We start from the raw sequence: 18,072 nt of genomic DNA, 5'->3' as shown, positions 1-18,072 counted from the left end.
ATCCTCAGTACCACCCCACTGCCGCACCCACGTCTCTGCTTAACCCAAGATTATGAAGATGTCCTCCTGAGTGTAGCTCTTAGGCTTCGGTCCATTTCCATGTAACACTGGCATGCAGTGTAAGGAAGGGATTCAGGGTCTCTCCGCCCTATTTGTTGAAGATTATTCTTGCCGAATTCAGTCATTTTAGCGTCTGGCTGAAAGTCAGCTGACCCTGCCAGTATGAGACTTCCTTCTTACAGTCCTGCTGCACTGTCTCCTGACCATGTCGGTGTGTCCCTGGGTTCTAGACCTCCCACTTCGAGCCACCACACAGCGTAGAAATAGTGTAATTTATGGAACAGGCTTTCACTGGTGGAAATCTGTGGGCACCAGCAATTTCTTGCTGTCATTGATGTTACTGGAGCTTCAGAGGACAATTGTAAGAATGTTCATTTACTGAGGGGAAACACATCGAATGTTATGTCTGTGCTAGGCACTTTCTAAGCCAATCAGTGGACGTGTGGATAATGAAGGAAAAGGGCCTGCAAGATGGCCCTCCAGGTAAAGTCACCTGCTGCTAAGCCTGATGACCTCTTCCATCCTGGGGGCCACATGGTAGGAAGGGAGTTGGTCAACTTCGGCAGGTTGTTCTCTGACCTATATACATGCTCTGTGACCAGCACATGCCTGTACATGTACACACATGCACATAAAAAAATAAGTAAAAGACTCATTCCATGAGATGGAACCCATACCTAATACTGCTTGGGTGACCAAGAACCTGAGATTAGATAACCCAGGGACCTAGGGTAAATCTAAATACTACTGTTCCTAAGGGGGGGAAAAAAAAAAGCAAAATGAGGGTTGGGGATTTAGCTCAGTGGTAGAGCACTTGCCTAGCAAGCGCAAGGCCCTGGGTTCAATCCTCAGCTCCAAAAAAAAAAAAAAAAAAAAGCAAAATGGCTCCTAATGACATTCTTCTTTACTCAGATTTTTGTCTTGCTCAGCCATCATCAGAGAAGCTTCCTCCTGCAGCAGATGGGAACAAATGCAGAGACCCACAGCCAGACAATATGCAGAGAGTAGAGACCTTGGGACACTCAGCCCTAAATGGGATGTCTCTATTGTATCCTTCCCTCAGGGCTAGGGAACTCCACCAGAAGCCGTGGTAAGAGACAGAAAGGATGGAGGACACCAAGAAAACAAGGCCCTCAGAATCAATGTGAGCAAAGCTCATATGAACTCATAGAGACTGAGGCAGCATGCACAGGGCCTGCACGGGTCTGCAGCAGGTCCTCTGTATATATTACATTATGGCTTCCAGATTAGTGTTTTAATGGGATTTCTGGATGTGCGAATGAGTGGGTCTCTGATTCTCGTGTCTTCTCTTGGGCTCTTTTCCTTCTGTCTGTTTGTGTTGTCCAACTTTGATGTAATAGTTTTGGTTTTATCTTATTTTGTTATATTTTATTATTCCTCAGAAGCGCTTTTTTTTTTTTTTTCCTAAAGAGAGACAGAATGGGAGTGAATCCAGGTGGGAGAGGAGGTGGGGAGGAACTTGGAGGAGTAGAGGGAGGGGAAAACTGTAATCAGAATGTATTATGTAAAAAAGAATCTATTTTCAATAAAAGGAAACAAGTGTAAGGAAAGAAAGTACACAGGACAGTTTCAACTCAGAAAGATCACTGAGAAGAAAATAAAACAGGGTCTTTGACTTGAAAGTTCGGAGATTTCTCTCAAGTGGCATCCTTTGGGCTACAACCCCAATAGTGAGAAATAACACAGTTAGAAAGCTGTTCTAGGCACAGGGGACAAGTGCAAAGGCCTTGGGGTGGGAATGCACTTGATGTGTTCGCTGAATGGAAAGCAACCGGTGTCTCCTGGAAGAGCAGCTAAGGCCTGAGAGGTCCAGGGGCCCCAACCGGTGCAGGCTTAGTATGCAGGAATTGCTGGAGTGGTAAGCAGAGGAGTGGTTTGATATAGTTTAAGTCTTAAAATAGCTGTGGTTGTTTGCTAGGCACTTCTGGTTTCTAAGCACTCAAGAGTTCTCCAAAGTGAAATGACTGGGCCAATAGGCTTGGACATTTGAAATGTTCCCACCTTATTGCCAGCTTGTTGCTGACAGCCTCCCCAAATGATTGTTCTGGGTTTTACCTCTGACGGTGTGGTCGTCGCCAGCGTCATGCAGGTACCCAGACAACCGACCTCCGCTTTGCTTCCCTTGCAGGACCGTCCTTGCTGCACCTGCGCAGTAACTCTGGCTGCACAGCGGACCCCGCGGGTAACACGGGCGCCGCTGAAACATGGCAGACGAAGACCTCATCTTCCGCCTGGAAGGTGTTGACGGTGGTGGGTCCTCCCGAGCTGGCCACGATGGGGATTCCGACGCAGACAGTGACGATGAGGAGGACTACTTCATCTGCCCCATCACTGATGACCCCATGTCCAACCAGAATGTCAGCTCCAAGGTCCAGAACTACTACAGCAACCTGATGAAAACGGAGTGCGGCTCCACAGGGTCACCAGCCAGCTCCTTCCACTTCAAGGTGAGTGGCTACCTGTTCTGCGCGTGTGTCCGGCTCACCTATTATGAGGGATGGGGAGCTGGGGTCTCTATTTGATATCATAATTGTCTTCTAACTCTGGCAGTGCATTCTGGATGGGAGGGTATTCCTGTTAATCTGGGAGGTGACTGTTAGTTTAAGCTATGGTTTATCGCTACAGAGCAGTAGATTGAAAACCATTTGGGGCTGCAGGTGAAGACACTTACTGGTAAGCCTGATGATTGGAGTTGGTATTCCCAGAACCCACACAGGCTCCTGTAGGCTGTTTTCTGGCCTCTACAATTATGCTGTGGCACCTACATACCTACATTCCCCCACGTGGACGTGTGCACACACAATAAACAAATGTAATGTTTAAAATAGGTGTTTAAAAGCCTTTCCCTGAGTCTTGCCTTTTTTTTTTTTTTCTGAGCAATGGAACAAAATAGAATTTAATAGAAAATTTTGCAGAGCACTGTAGACTGCAAGCGTCTCATTCCTTGGACATTGTATATTCCTTCCCTGTGTGTAAAAATTTGGTGAGTTTATTCATTGCTTATGGACTGCATCTCAACATTCAAGAAAGAATGGAACAGCAGGATACAGTAAAAAAAAACATTGAAGAGCATTAAAAAGTACAAGGATCTCATTCTCATGCTTTGTTGTTGAGACAGGGTCTCACGAAGTAGCCAAGCTGCTAATGAGCTCATGATCCTCCTGCCTCAGCCTGAGGAGTGCTGGGCTTATGTGCCTGGCTCAAGATTATTTATTTATTTATTTGTTTTCCTTTCTTTCTCTTCTTTGTTTTTCTTTATTTATATTTATTTATTTATCTATTTATCTATCTATCTATCTATTTATTTATTTATTTTTAAGACAGTGCCTCGTGAAATCTCAGCCTCACTGTGTTGCCAAGTCTGTCCTGGAACTCACTCTGTAGACCAGGCTGGCCTTGAACTCACAGAGATCCACCTGCCTCTGCTTCCTGAGTACTGGGACTAAAGGTGTGCGCCACCACTGCCCGCCCGCCAGTAGGATAGGATTTGCTGAAGGAGGCAGAGGCAGGAGGATCATGCGTTGAGGCCAGCCTGGACTCTGAACTCTTGATCCTCCTGCTTCCATCTCCCAAGTGCTGGGATTACAGAGCTGCCAGGCTTGGCTAAGATCTTTCTTCTTGGAACATGTGTAGAGGAATCCATCCTTACCCATGAGCAGTGTGTTCTAGGACTGCAGGGGATGCCTGAGACATGATTGGTGCCTAAGCCTCTGTATGCTATTTCCCCCTGTATACACATACCTATGATAAAGGTTTAACTTGTAAATTAGACACATTAAGAGGTTAACAGTCACTAATAGTAAAATAGAACAATTATAACAATACAGTATAATAAAGCTATGTGCTGGGGGTGGGGCTCAGTGGTAAACTGGGGGTGTGGTTCAGTGGTAAACTGGGGGTGTGGCTCAGTGGTAAGCACCTGCTGCCCATACACAAGGCCCTGGGCACCATCTCCAGCACCGCAGAGAACCAAACCAGAATGAACGAACTGTAAAGTGGTGGACATGGGTCTCTCTCTTTCTCTCAAGATGTCACTTTGTACTGTGTATGTGTAGATAACTTCTGTGCTATCTCTTGTTGGCCACAAGTAACTGAAACCACAGAATGGGAAGTCACAGATAAAGGGGACCACTGTCCACACCCTTCACAAACACAACAATAGAGTGGCTTGTTTCTGGTGATGGGCTTCCAGTAAAGTACTATATTTTCAAAAAGCACGTATTTAGCTGGGGATACAGCTCCGTCGGTAGAGCGCTTGCCTGGCACACACCAAGCCCTGGGGTCCGTCCCTAGCATCACCTAAACATCCCAGAGGTGGTGGCAGAAGAATGGTCAGAAGTTCAAGGTTATCATCAGCTCCGTCTCAGGTTTGAGACCAGCCTGGGATATGAGACCCTGTCTTTAAAAAAGACAAAACAGGCTGGGAAGTGGCTCCTCTGTTGAGAATGCGTGCTGCTCTTGCAAGCAACCCGAGTTTGGATCCCAGCCTCCTCTCGAGCTGACTCATTACTGTCTAACTCCAGCTCTAAGGGATGGGATGCTTTCTGACCTCCTCAGGCACCCTTGTACACATGTGGCATACACACCCACATACATATACATACATGAAATTTTAAAAAAATAAATCTTAAAAGATATATATATTTTTAAAGACAGAACACACAAAACATGTATTGAATCTCATGCTTTTATTGAAACCCATTTAACAGGTATGAGCTTAGGTACTGAATTACATGTTTTAATTCAGTTGCATGTACTTATGGCCTATTAACATTGCTGATATTAGCTAAGCACTGAGTACAGTGAGGCAAACAGTGTGTGCCCTTTTTGTGATTTCACCTGTGAGGGAGGGGCAGGCTGAATTATTGTTAACCATTATTTTTGAAACAATATCTTAGATTGTGTGCATACTGTAGGTGTTTAATACATACCACTTCCCTTTCTGATTCTACACCCCAGCATATAGCCCTAGCCATTTGTTACTGACTGAAAAATAAAGGCTTGTTTTTGTGTTTGTGTTTGTGTTTTTGTTTTTGTTTTTGTTTTTCGAGACAGGGTTTCTCTGTGTAGCTTTGCGCCTTTCCTGGAACTCACTTGGTAGCCCAGGCTGGCCTCGAACTCACAGAGATCCGCCTGGCTCTGCCTCCCGAGTGCTGGGATTAAAGGCGTGCGCCACCACCGCCCGGCAAAATAAAGGCTTTTAAAAGGACTTTTAGATGCTGGAGGTAGAGTGCATGCTTGGCATGTCTGGGGTCCTGGGTTCTGTTCCCAGCACCACCACCCATGCACAAACAAGTCCTTTGCAATAATTAACTGCCCTCCCCTACATCTGTTTCCTGATAAAAACTGACTTGGTAAGTTCTCTACCTTGGATATTGTCAGTGTTTAGAGGTACAGGCACAGGAAGCAGCCCTTCCATTTCCACTCTGAGGGGTCCCCTGGCCCTTTAAGGACCTTATCTCATGAGTCATGGTTTCAACACAGAGAATTTCAGGGCCAGCCAGTTTATGAAGCAGGGTTGGTTGATTTTTGTTTGTTTTTGTTTTGTTTTGTTGTTTGTTGGGTTTTGTTTTTTGTTTTTTTTTTTTTTGCTTTTAGAGAGGGTCTCGCCATGTAGCTCTGGCTGATCTGACATTTACTGTGTAGACCAGGCTAGCCTCAAACTCACAGAAATCAGATTGCCTCTGCCTTTCCAGTGTTGGATTAAAGCCATGCACTGACCACCATGCCTAGCAGAGTTGGGGTTTAATAAAGGTATTTTTGTGCCGGGCGGTGGTGGCGCACGCCTTTAATCCCAGCACTCAAAAGGGAGGCAGAGGCCAGCCTGGTCTACAGAGCAAGATCCAGGAAAGGCGCAAAGTTACACAGAGAAACCCTGTCTGGAAAAAAAAAAAAAAAAAAGGGTATTTTTGTTTTGTTTTGTTTGCATATATGTGTGTGTAGAAGCCATTGGATGTCTTCCTCCATCACCGTCCACTTTGTTTATTGAGGCAGGGTCTCCTTATGAAGTCTACTGATTCTGGCTAGCCAGGTTGCCCTGAGGATCCTGAGTTCTGGGATCACAGGTGGCTGCCATGCCTGTGTGGCTTCTGACATGGGTGCTGGGGATCCAACTCCAGCCCTCAGGGGTGCTGGGGATCCAGCTCCAGCCCCAATAAAGATAACTTAATATGGGCTTCAGCACAAGGGTTGAGAGAAAGAGAGGTGCTCAGAAGGAAAGAAGAACACCACCGAGAGCATGAGTGTGGGTGTGCTTCTTAGAGTGCAGACAGACAGATGGAGGTGCACACCCTGCCGTAGGGACCAGCTGCTCAGCGCCCGGTGTTTGGTTTTTTCACAACAGTTATCGTATGTTGGATTTTGTGAGGTTTGAAGAGTTGCTTAGAAATGTGAGATCACTGGGTGTTTCCTGAGGGGCACCTGCAGGATTACAGTTGATAATGTAAAAGTCTCGCTCACAGGGGTACAGAAGGCAGGACATCATTGTAAACAAAGTTTTGTTGGGGACCTTTGGGGGAGGAATGGAGGCGCTAGCCTGGGACACTGTTACTTACTCTGAACTATCTCTCTAAAGAAAGTGAAGTCTCTGTACAGGAAATGTTTATTGTTGCGGGGTGGGGTTCATGGCCCTCAGTTGATGAGTGTGTTTATTTTAACCTCACTCCTGGATGAGGCTTTCCTTTTCCTTCTCATGTCCCATAGTTTCCCTGTCTTTCTATCCTGCCTCAAAATCTGTATTTGTAGGCCGGGCGGTGGTGGCGCACGCCTTTAATCCCAGCACTCGGGAGGCAGAGCCAGGCAGATCTCTGTGAGTTCGAGGCCAGCCTGGACTACTGCTGTGGGATGGTCTGTATGTCAAGTGTGTTGCTGATTGGTCAGTAAATAAATCACTGATTGGCCATTGGCTAGGCAGGAAGTATAGGCGGGACAAGGAAAAGAATTCTGGGAAGTGGAAGGCTGGGAGAGGGACACTGCCATCCGCCATCAGGACAAGGAAGATGTAAGGTACCAGTAAGCCATGAGCCATGTGGCAAAGTAAAGATTAATAGAAATGGGCTAAATATAAGAGTAAGAGCTAGACAATAACAGGCCTGAGCTAATGGCCAAGCAGTTTAAATAATGTAAGAGTCTGTGTGTTTATTTTATAATTGGGCTCTGGGACTGGTGGGACTTGGTGGCGGGAGCTGGAGAGAAATTCTCCAGCAACAAATGGCGTCCAACGTGGTGGCAAGAGTTTCCACCTAAAAACTTAAAAAAAGATTCTAAAACGGACCTAAAAACAGCTTCCTAATTGTCTCTCTCAAATAAGCGGCAGCTGCCGGTTTGAGCTACTGGCGGGTTCCTAGCGTGCGCTCTCGACCTGCAGTATGGTGGGAATGAGGCCTCTGCAAGTAGCACATTAAACTGTGTGGTGAATTTAGCCTTTGCTAGTACAAAACAAAAAAAGAGGTTTCTGGGCTACACGCTACTTTGGTAAAAGTGTAGACCCACTATTTCTGAGAGTCATGGCTCCCAGAGCTGGCGGAAAGCGGACCGCCGCCATGTTGGGAAACTGAAGTGGGCGGAGCCAACAGCCACAGCACCATTTCAGTCTTACAGGGCTGCAGTTTATTTATATCAATAGGTTCACAATAAGACTGATTCAGATGGAATAGTTCACAATGTGTGTAAAATGTACGTAGGCTTAAAAGAGAAAAAAAAGAAATATATACAGTTATATAAACAAATAGATAGTTTTTAAAAATAAAGTCTTTAAAGAAACATTAAAGGTAATAAGCCATGTAAAGAATGGCTATCACACAGAGAATCTGGATTATGTTGTCTTTGATATTTGTAACTGAAGAAAAACATTTGATTGTAAAAGCTGTTGAGGTATGCCAAAATGTAAATTTTAAAGGTACCTTGACTTCAAAATTTGGATATAAGGATATGTTGCTTTGGAAAAGAGTCTCTGCTTTTGTTTCCACAGAAAGCCAGAGACTATGGATTTGTTCCAGATTAAGATACATCAGGTTTGACCAGCCAAGACCCCCTGAAAGGTCTCCAATGACACCATGGCCCAGATGACTCAACATCCAGAATGGTTCCAAGGCAACTGGCTCAGACGATACAGCCTCATGGACTACTCCATGATCCTAAAATTTTCTTCGTGTCCCCATAAGATACAGCGCCCCCCTCCAGCAGGAAGTAGTAAGAGAAGCTACGCCCAAATTCCCAAATATACCAAGCTGGCTTTGGGGATGGAATTGGCTCACTCCCCCTCTAAACCCAGACATATTGCTCAAAAAAAAAAAAAAAATGGTTAAGAGATTCTTGTGTCCCAAATCAGAAGAGCCCTCTGGTGTGGGACAGAGAAAAACCAATATTTTTATTTAAATCAGGTTGATTATAAATACAATCTCTTTCTAAAACAAAAAGGGGGATAGTTTAGATATGATAGGATGAAAGGGTAGATTAATAAACCTACTTTTAAAGAGTAACAACTTGTTTAAAATGTTTTACATTGCTATAGATTTTAGTTTATTGATACAAATTTAAACTTAATTTTGTTATACTGTATATATATATTTCTATTCTTGTTTGAGGTATTATGTTTATGTAACTCATTTAAAATTGTAATGGATAATTAAAAAATAGATTAATAGTTAGTCATCTATGATAATATTTATAACCATGTTAGTTAAGTCTTCTAGGTATACATAGTTATATTTCAGATAGATAGGTAGACTTCAAACACTTCAAAGACCTACAGAATATGGCATTTAAAATGTTTTAAAAATTTAGACTTTTTGGACAGTGAGACATGTCTACTCCTGACAGCACCGATTTACTTCAGAGAGGAGGATGGGCATCGAAGACATATGGAGTTTATCTTCACCTTGACAAAAATAGCCATTTGGGCAAGAAACTGTTCTTGCCTGGACTGCCTGATCAACTGGACATGCAGGACCCATACAAAGGTGACCACTGAACTTTGCTTGACAAAATGGTCCTTCAGGTTCCTGCTTTGCAGAGAAAACTGCCAGACATTCTACAGGACACAGAGAAAAGTGAATAAAAGACTCTAGGCCTGTGGGCTAAAGACAGATGCCCCAACTTTACAAGAGAACTTTGAATGACTGTCCAGGCTGCCAGCTGTCTCTGTCTACCCTACAAGACTCCTAAAAGTTGCTTATATCCTTCTCCATTTCTCAGGTAGTAGTATATCCTTCTGAGGTCTTTGATGTGGTTAAAGACTAGATACTTACAATTTTCCTTAGTTATAATAAAAGATAAGTTAGATATAAAACCTTAAACTTACAAATATAAGATAGATAGGATCTCTTCTTTAATATTGTAACTATAATTCTTGCTTGATAATTGTTTTGTTATATGTAATTTTACTATGTTAAAGTTAAAACTTTCCTTTTTAAGAAAAGAAAAGGGGAAGTGCTGTGGGATGGTCTGTATGTCAAGTGTGTTGCTGATTGGTCAGTAAATAAATCACTGATTGGCCATTGGCTAGGCAGGAAGTATAGGCGGGACAAGGAAAAGAATTCTGGGAAGTGGAAGGCTGGGAGAGGGACACTGCCATCCGCCATCAGGACAAGGAAGATGTAAGGTACCAGTAAGCCATGAGCCATGTGGCAAAGTAAAGATTAATAGAAATGGGCTAAATATAAGAGTAAGAGCTAGACAATAACAGGCCTGAGCTAATGGCCAAGCAGTTTAAATAATGTAAGAGTCTGTGTGTTTATTTTATAATTGGGCTCTGGGAATGGTGGGACTTGGTGGCGGGAGCTGGAGAGAAATTCTCCAGCAACAGACTACCAAGTGAGTTCCAGGAAAGGCGCAAAGCTACACAGAGAAACCCTGTCTCGAAAAACCAAAAAAAAATAAAAAATAAAAAAAAAAATCTGTATTTGTTAAGTTTTAAAAAAATATTTTTTGTTTGTTTTTTTGTTTTTGTTTTTTGAGACAGGGTTTCTCTGTGTAGCTTTGCGCCTTTCCTGGAACTCACTTGGTAGTCCAGGCTGGCCTCGAACTCACAGAGATCCGCCTGACTCTGCCTCCCGAGTGCTGGGATTAAAGGCGTGCGCCACCACCGCCCAGCCTTAAAAAAATATTTTAATAACATTTTACATATGTGTATTTAGGTGAGTGGATTTGGTTTTGGGGTTTTTTGTTTGTTTGTTTGTTTGTTGTGTGTGTGTGTGTATTTTTGTTTGTTTGTTTATTTTTGGCTTTTTGAGACAGGATTCTCTCTGTAGCTCTGGCTGTCCTAGAGCTCACTCTGTAGACCAGACTGGCTTCAAACTCAGAGATCTGCCAGCCTCTGCCTCCTGAGTGCTGGCATTAAAGGCATGCGCAACCCTACCCAGCTAGGTGAGGAGATTTATGACGTCAAATGTAGTTCTTTATTTTGGTTTGGTCAGAAAGCCGTTCCTTAGGTTCTGACTGAGGAGGAGGGTGTTTGTCTTCTTAGGGGTTCTGTCCGTACCCTGGCAATGCTCTTGTAAAGGAGAGGAGGAAGGTGAGTGTTACTGGGCTTTGTATAATGACATGGAGGAGCAGTTAAAACCCAGGGCTCTTATCCTTGTTTAATTGATCTTTAGAGACAGTGACTTAGCATTAAATACCTGTTACTATATTGAGATTTAATTTTAAAACCATCCTCCATGACTTCAGAATTTGTCTTTTTAGAAAATGAATGATTTTAGTTCTTACAGACACTGGGGTAGAGTAGGTTTTTTTGTTTTGTTTTGTTTTGTTTTGTTTTTCCCTCCCCAGGCTAGAGTTGTAGCTTAACTCACTCTCCATCACATAGCTCCAAAAATAACTCAGTCTCCTCTGGGTTTCTGGGGATCCTGAAAGGCAGGTTCCAGTTTATCCTGCTTTCCATGGAAAGGCAGCTTTGGAACAGACTCCCAGTACCCCAGCACTCCACCCCAAGCTCCCCCTTTTCCCAGCTTCCACCTCCAGAGAGGGCTAGAAGGGCTCAGTATGCAAACAGCTCCAGAGCCCGTGCAGAGAGATCTCTTTAAATGGAGATTCTAACAGAGAGACATATTTACATTAACATGAGTGATGTTACTAGGTAATTGTACTTTAAAACCGATGTCTATAAATACTTCAGGGCCTTGGGATATGGCTCAAAGGAAGAATGCTTTCCTAGTATGGCATGGCCCTGAGTTTCATCTCCAATACCACACACACACACACACTCTCTCTCACACACTCACACACTCTCACACTCATGAACTCAACAAGTTAGGTTAAGCCACCAACCATCCTTAATACAGCAATTAAAGAGGAAATAACAAAACACAGAGGAGAGAGAGTTACTCAGTGCAGCCACATTGTACGGAGGAACAAGAGGTCCAGTGGCCCCTCTGTCTGTCTCTGGGGTGCTGACACAGAGGGGTTAGGTTTAAACAGAAGGCTAGATCGAGGTCAAGGGTCATCCCTCCCATCAGCGACCCACTGTGTCTTGGCAAGCTGATCTATAGTCAGAACTGTGTGAACTCTCTTCCTGGGAAGTAGGCCCCTGCTCTGACTGTCACCTGGGATTTAGCCTTTCCCTTTTCCCAGCATGGGATTCCTAGGGAAATTTTAATTCTTTGGAGTTCATTGTTTTGATAATCTGAAAGCACAATATCTCTCTTTAAATTACCTTCTCTCCCTCCCAGACAGAACCTCAAGCTTTTCTTAGGAAGCTCTCTACAACTGAGTTGTGTCCTCAGCCCCCAAAAATGTTAAGAAAAACTACTGCAGTATTACCAGGTCACATTACTTCCCCCTCACATGCAAATCCCCAAATAGCCCATCCTTAAAACTCCTCACTTCAACATTGAGTTCAGAATCCTGGTAGAGGAGCTGGGAGCAACTTCTGTGTTCAGTTCATCCCACCACACTCCTCAAAGCTCCTGGAATAGGCTTCCTTTTGCGTGCCTCTGCCTAGAACTTCTTCTAGTTGAGACTTAAGGGTTCAAGGAAACCTCCAGTCTCCAACTCTGTGGGGCTCTCTGTATTCCCTTGGACTCTCAACAGACTCCTCATGTACCTGTCACCGTTTAGTGTCACTCTGAGTCCGCCCCTAACTGCAGGCTGGGGGCTATTGGTGGCCCCACCATTCATTGACTTATTTATAAATAGGAAGCAGTTGGTGAAATCCTGAACCAGGCACAGAGTGGATTAAGTCTTCATTGCTCACTGTCTTACCTCATTGAAAGCAGGCTCTGCTAGACTGTTGTCATGGGAGTGGGTCAGGGAAAAGACTAGAGCTTAGTTTCCAACCTCATTTCCTCTGGCACTTAATTTACTGTTGACATGGTAACCTGGGTTGTTGAACCAAAATGGCCATCTGGCCTTCCTCCAAAAAACAGGCCCCAGCAGGTACTGGGGTATGTATGGTGAAATGTCAGGTTCTGCCAGCCCCCATGTTCCCAAGGGGTGGGGCAGAATCACTCAGAAAGCCTCTCAGTAGATACCAATCTGACCCTCAGAGGAAGTTTGCCCCGTGTGAGATAGGGTCTCAGTCGCAGATGTAAAGTGTTGAAACACATAGGGGGAGGGGGGATGGAGAGTGATTGATTAAGGAAGCTTGTCACTATCAGGGATTGCTTTAGGACAGGATCAGATGGAATGACTATTCTTTTCTTACACCTTGGACGGTCCTGCATTTTTGGGTTTGTTTGTTTGATTTGGGTTTAAACTTTTTATTCTTTGAGAATTTCGTGCATATCAAGAATTTTGATCATTTTTACACCACTCCCCCTACCATCTCCTTCCAGATCCAGCCCTCCCCTACCCCTCCCCACAGTGGTCTGGGCTTTTATTTTTGTTGTTTTTTCCAGACAGGGTTTCTCTGTGTAGTCCTGACTGTCCTGGAACTCACTCTATAGACCAAGCTGGCCTCAAACTCAGAGATCTGCCTCCGCCTCTGGAGTGCTGGGATTAAAGGTGTGCGCCGCCATCGCCCAGGCTCAGTTTGGGCTTTTTGAGAGGGGGTCTCTCGTAGCTCAGGCTGGGCTCAAACTCTAGTGAAGGACCATGAACTCCTGATCTTTCTATCTCCCGAGGGCTAGGACTGCAAGCGTGTGCCACCACACTGGGCCCTTCTACAGCTTTCTCTCCCCTCCCCCACTGCAAAGTTTTATTTATTCTTAGTTTTACATTTATTTATTCATTTATCATGTGTGTATGGACATGTGTGCCCTGGCACTTGCTTGGAGATCAGAGGACAGCTTTTCTGCCGTTGGTTCTCTCCTTTGAGATCCAGGAATTATCACACTTTCTTGAAAAGTACCACCTTGAAAGGACTTCTTTTTCTTGCAGTACAGGGATTGGAACCCAGAGACTTATACATTCCAGGCCAGTTGAACAACAATCCCAGCCCTTTGAGAAAAAATATCCATGAATTTCTTTCCCCTTCCTGCAAATAGCATGGTAATACATACATATGCTGTCTTTAAATATATATGCAAATACATTCACAAACTGTATGTCTGTAAATGTTTACAAATGTATTTTACACATGTACACTTTATTTTTTTATTTTCCTGTGTATGGGTGTTTTACCTGCACGTATGTCTGTACATCACTTTGGTGCCTGGTACGCTTGGAAGATAGAAGAGGGTGTCGGATCCCCCAGAACTGGAGTTAGCTCTGAGCTGCCTTGTGCTTGCTGGGACTCAAACATGGGTCCATGGCAAGTGCAGCCAGTGCAGTTAACCGCTGAGCTGTGTCTGCAGCTCCCATGTATGTAAACTTCAAAAATACATTTTTATAGTCTACGTAATCTATACTTAATGTATGTACAAGGTAAAACAAATCTAAACTGTCAAGAAGTGAAAATGTGTCCCCCATCTCAGCACAGAGCATGCTCCTCCTGTCGCTTAGGCCAGGGTATGTTCTCTCGCCCTGACTGTCTTCCTTTTGCTTTCATGGAGATGTTACAAACTGGTTTCCACCCTGGTGGCTGTCCTCCCTTATCCCTTGGGGAGCCGACATGAACTCTTCCGTAGCTTGTCTGTGGTGCAGGCAGGCTCTGCAGTATGTGTCTTACTCAGTACAGTGTACACAGTGAACCCTGTAGAGCCCCAGACAGTTGGCAGTTTGCCAGATGGTAAATCGAAATGAGGTCACGTGCCTGGGAAGTGACAGGACTGTGTTCCCTCCCTGGAGATCCTGTCTCAGAGTGATACTGTTAATAGCTGCAATTATAACTCACTATATTTTGCAGTTTGTTTTTATTTTTCTTTTTTCATTGTTTGTGAGCAAGTCCAGGGCCTTGTGCCTACAATCTTTCATTTATTTGTTGTCTTTAATGGGTGAGTTTCATTTCACTGGAGGACAGTGTTTCCTTGTACATATATGGCTTTGCAGGGATACACTTGCCAGAGAATGTACTGACTAGTGTTGGAGTGGCTTGGGCAGAACCTTGAATTTAAAATTTCGTGGGGATGGCCGATGGCACCAATGAACTGCCCTGCTGTATATGGTACCTGCTTCCCACATCTCATCTTCAATTGCATAAGTGCTGTTAATGCTGCTGATGTTCTAACAGCTTGGTTTAAAACCAAACAGAGTGAGACTGGCCAGCCAGGGTGTGGTGACTCACTGGGCAGAGGAGTGTCCCTGCCTGCTGAGCCTAAGAGGCTCCACCCTGGCAGCCTCAGGCCTCAGACCATGAACATAGAAAGTGAGCCAGAGGTAAGTAACTGTTTTTGTGCTTTGGGAATGCAGTCAAAAAACAAAGCTTATGAGCCTGGTCCGGCTTGGCTCAGTGACTAGAGTGCTTTCCTGGCAAGCCTGAGGACCTGGGTTCAGTCTATAGCATCTTAAAATGATTAAAAAAAAAAAAAAAAAAGATAGCCTAAAAAGCTTTGACCTCCTGCAAGGTGAAAGCCTGCTGGCCAGTTGAAAAAGAGTCCTGCTGGCATAGGAATTGAAGCCCTCTGGTGACCTGGTGTCCGGCACACAGGAGGAGTTGAAAGAGGTTGGAGCCCTGCTGTAGGGGCTTACTTTTATCAATGAATGTGCTGAAATGCTTTGATGAAGAGTGCTAGGGTATTTATTGACAAGGACTCCCCCACCCTGCCCCCACATTCTCTCATTTTCATTTTTTTTCTAGCAGTTTTATGAAAATGTAAGCCACATACCATAAAACTTACCCATTTAAATATACAATCCAGTGGCTTTTAGTATGTTTGTAAAATTATCCATCCATCTCTATAACTAACTTTGTCAAAAGCTGTACCTCTCAGGCATCACTTCCTCACATCTCTGGTCTACCCAGCCCTCCGGACCACTAATCTACTTTCTGTTTCTATGAGTTTGCCTTTTCTAGACTTAAAAAGTGTTATATTTATTTATTTGTATGCCATACTATGCATATAGAAGTCAGAGGACAACTCGCAGGAATTGGTAGAAGGGGAGATCCTAAGATCAAACTCGGATCACCAAGGTTGACGGCAAACACCTTTACCCACCAGCCATCTTATTGGCCCATAGGCACTTTGTATCCATAGATCCGTTCTGAGGAGTGGCATAAGCAGGTCTCGTAGTAACTGTGTTTAATGTTTAAGTCTCACACTTCCAAACTTTTCCTTGTTCTCTGAACCTGGAATTCTCCCACTTTTCTCTCTACCCTCACAAATGATGTGAGATGCTGGTAGGATGCTGTCTGGGTGGGGCGCTCCCAAGAGGCCATGGCATTATGTAACCCTAGCAAATGCTACTGCTTTGATTTTTATTATTTCCATCTTTACCTTTCTTCAAAGCCAGGGCTCTGAACCCCAAAAGTTACAGTTCTAGCTACTCTTTGCAAACAGGATTTTATTTTGGATTTTTGTTTTGATTGAGTAATTTATCTTGATACAGGATCTCACTGTGTAGCATTGGCTGGCCATGAGCTTGCTATGTAGACCAAGCCTTCTGAGTGATGGGATTAAAGCCATCTGCTACCACATCCGATTATTTTATTTTTTAAACATTGTGTGTGTACATATATAATATATGTAATTATTAATATATAATATATATTACATATATGTATATAGTGGGGGGCACACACATTCTGTGGCACATGTATGAGGTCAGAGAATAACTTGGCTCAGTTCTTTCCTTCTACCAGTTGGGTCCTGGGAATCACACTCTGTTGGCAGGCTTGGGCTGAGCACACACACAAACACAAAGAAGGCTGGGGATATAGTTCAGTGTCAGAGTGCTTCCCTAGATTGTGAGAGGCCCTAGGTTCAATCCCAGTACTGGAAGAAGGAAAAAAAGTCACCCTTTCCGCTCCATGGTGGACTGTTGCATGGCTGTACTTTGATATTGGGTTTCTTGGGATTTGTGGGTTGCTTTGACAGTCTCCAGTATTTCACTGCTACATGGAGTTCTGGGTTCCGTGGATGAATGTATAAAGCTGCTAAGTGCATGTGACATGGTGTGAGGCAGCCACACAGCCTTGTTGGTCTCCTCCCATCCTCGCTTGGCTGTGATCCTTCCTTCTTCCTGCTTTTTGCATTTTCCCGTGGAGTCTGGTGTGATCCCTCTCTTTCCTCCGGGAAGGAGAGCCTGGGCTGACTCAAGAGTTGTGTTTCTTGGAATCTCCGGAACAACAGGGGGACAGAACACTTATAACTGAGCAGCTGATCAAAGAAGGAGGGCTTGGTTGGTCCCTGGATGCTTAATAAAAGGCTACAGTTGCTATGATCATGGAAATAATAATAATAATGTTAAAACAAGGGTTGTAGCTATAGCTCAGAATGCCTACCACATATGAAGTCCTGGCTTTAAGCCCTGCATAAACCCAGTGTGGTGGTATACACCTGTAATCCCAGCACTTGGGGAGATAGAGGTAGGATGGTCAGAAGTTTAGGGTCATCCTGGGCTATATCAGGTTTGAGTCTAGCCTGGATTACACGAGACCCTGTCTCAAAACCTAAACCAAAACACGAACAAAAAGCCCAACACGATTGTCACTTGTGCCAAGGGCCTCGAAGACACTACATGTTCTTCTAGTGCCATCCCTGCACCTCCCAGGAAATGTGTTCACATTGTTGAAATTCTGTTTATTTACTTTTATTTTGTATTCTTAGAAGAATCAAGCCTTTCTATTCCCTTTTTAGCTTATTTGTGTATGTATGCATACAGGCTTGGGTGTGCTCTGTGTGTGTATGTGTGTGGGCTTGGGTGTGCTCTGTGTGTGGGCTTGGGTGTGCTCTGTGTGTGTATGTGTGTGGGCTTGGGTATGCTCTGTGTGTGTATGTAAGTGGGCTTGGGTGTGCTCTGTGTGTGTATGTGTGTGGGCTTGGGTGTGCTCTATGTGTGTATGTATATGGGCTTGGGTGTGCTCTATGTGTGTATGTATATGGGCTTGGGTGTGCTCTATGTGTGTATGTGTATGGACTTGGGTGTTCTGTCATCATGCACAAGTAAGACCAGAGGATAACTTGTGGGACTCTGTTTCCCTTCTACACTGTGAGTCCCAGAGATTGAGCCTATATTGTCAGCCTTGGTGTCAGGCACCAAGATTTACGTTTATTTATGTGTATGGGTGTTTTGCCTGTTATATATCTGTGCACCATGTGTATGCCATGCCTGCAGAGGTCAAAAAAGAACATTGGAACTGGAGTTTTAGATGATTGTGAGCTACCATATGGGGTATTGAACCCAAGACCTCTGGAAGAGCAGTCAGAACTCTTAACCACTGAGCCTCTCTGTTCCTTTTTGGAGACACGGTCTTGCCATGTTGCTAGCTGGCTTTAAACTTGGGCCTCCTGTGGAGGGGTTAGAGCTGCATCCGCATGCCACTATTCCTGGCTCCTTCCTCTTATTTATGACAAACCTTCAGCAGCTGCAAAATTAACTTGCCTACTCAGCAGTTGAGATTTAAAATCATTTGAACTAGAGACTGTTAGGGCTGGTAGAGGCTTAGGAATCATCCAACTGCTGGGAGTGTCATTCAGTGGTAGAGCATGTGCTAGCATGTATGAGACCCTGAGT

The 18,072-nt window shown here is 44.3% G+C and overlaps 1 protein-coding gene across 3 annotated transcripts in view; it reads left to right on the top strand.

Moving 5' to 3' along the window:
- Eef2k (eukaryotic elongation factor 2 kinase) overlaps positions 1-18,072 on the top strand; it is a 62,369-nt gene that overhangs the window by 11,437 nt on the left and 32,860 nt on the right. For 2 of the 3 annotated variants that reach the window (XM_059267650.1, XM_059267635.1), the window contains exon 2: positions 2,210-2,528. In XM_059267650.1, coding sequence (XP_059123633.1) covers positions 2,286-2,528 — 243 coding nt within the window. In that variant the 5' untranslated portion in view covers positions 2,210-2,285. Of the gene's footprint in view, positions 1-2,207; positions 2,529-18,072 lie in introns of those variants that run through there. The other variant, XM_059267641.1, reaches the window with a different exon arrangement.

Source organism: Peromyscus eremicus, chromosome 1 (assembly GCF_949786415.1).
Source record: "Peromyscus eremicus chromosome 1, PerEre_H2_v1, whole genome shotgun sequence".
Taxonomy (NCBI): Eukaryota; Metazoa; Chordata; class Mammalia; order Rodentia; family Cricetidae; genus Peromyscus; species Peromyscus eremicus.
Note: the sequence above shows the minus strand (reverse complement) of the source record. Positions and strands in the feature narration are given on the sequence as shown.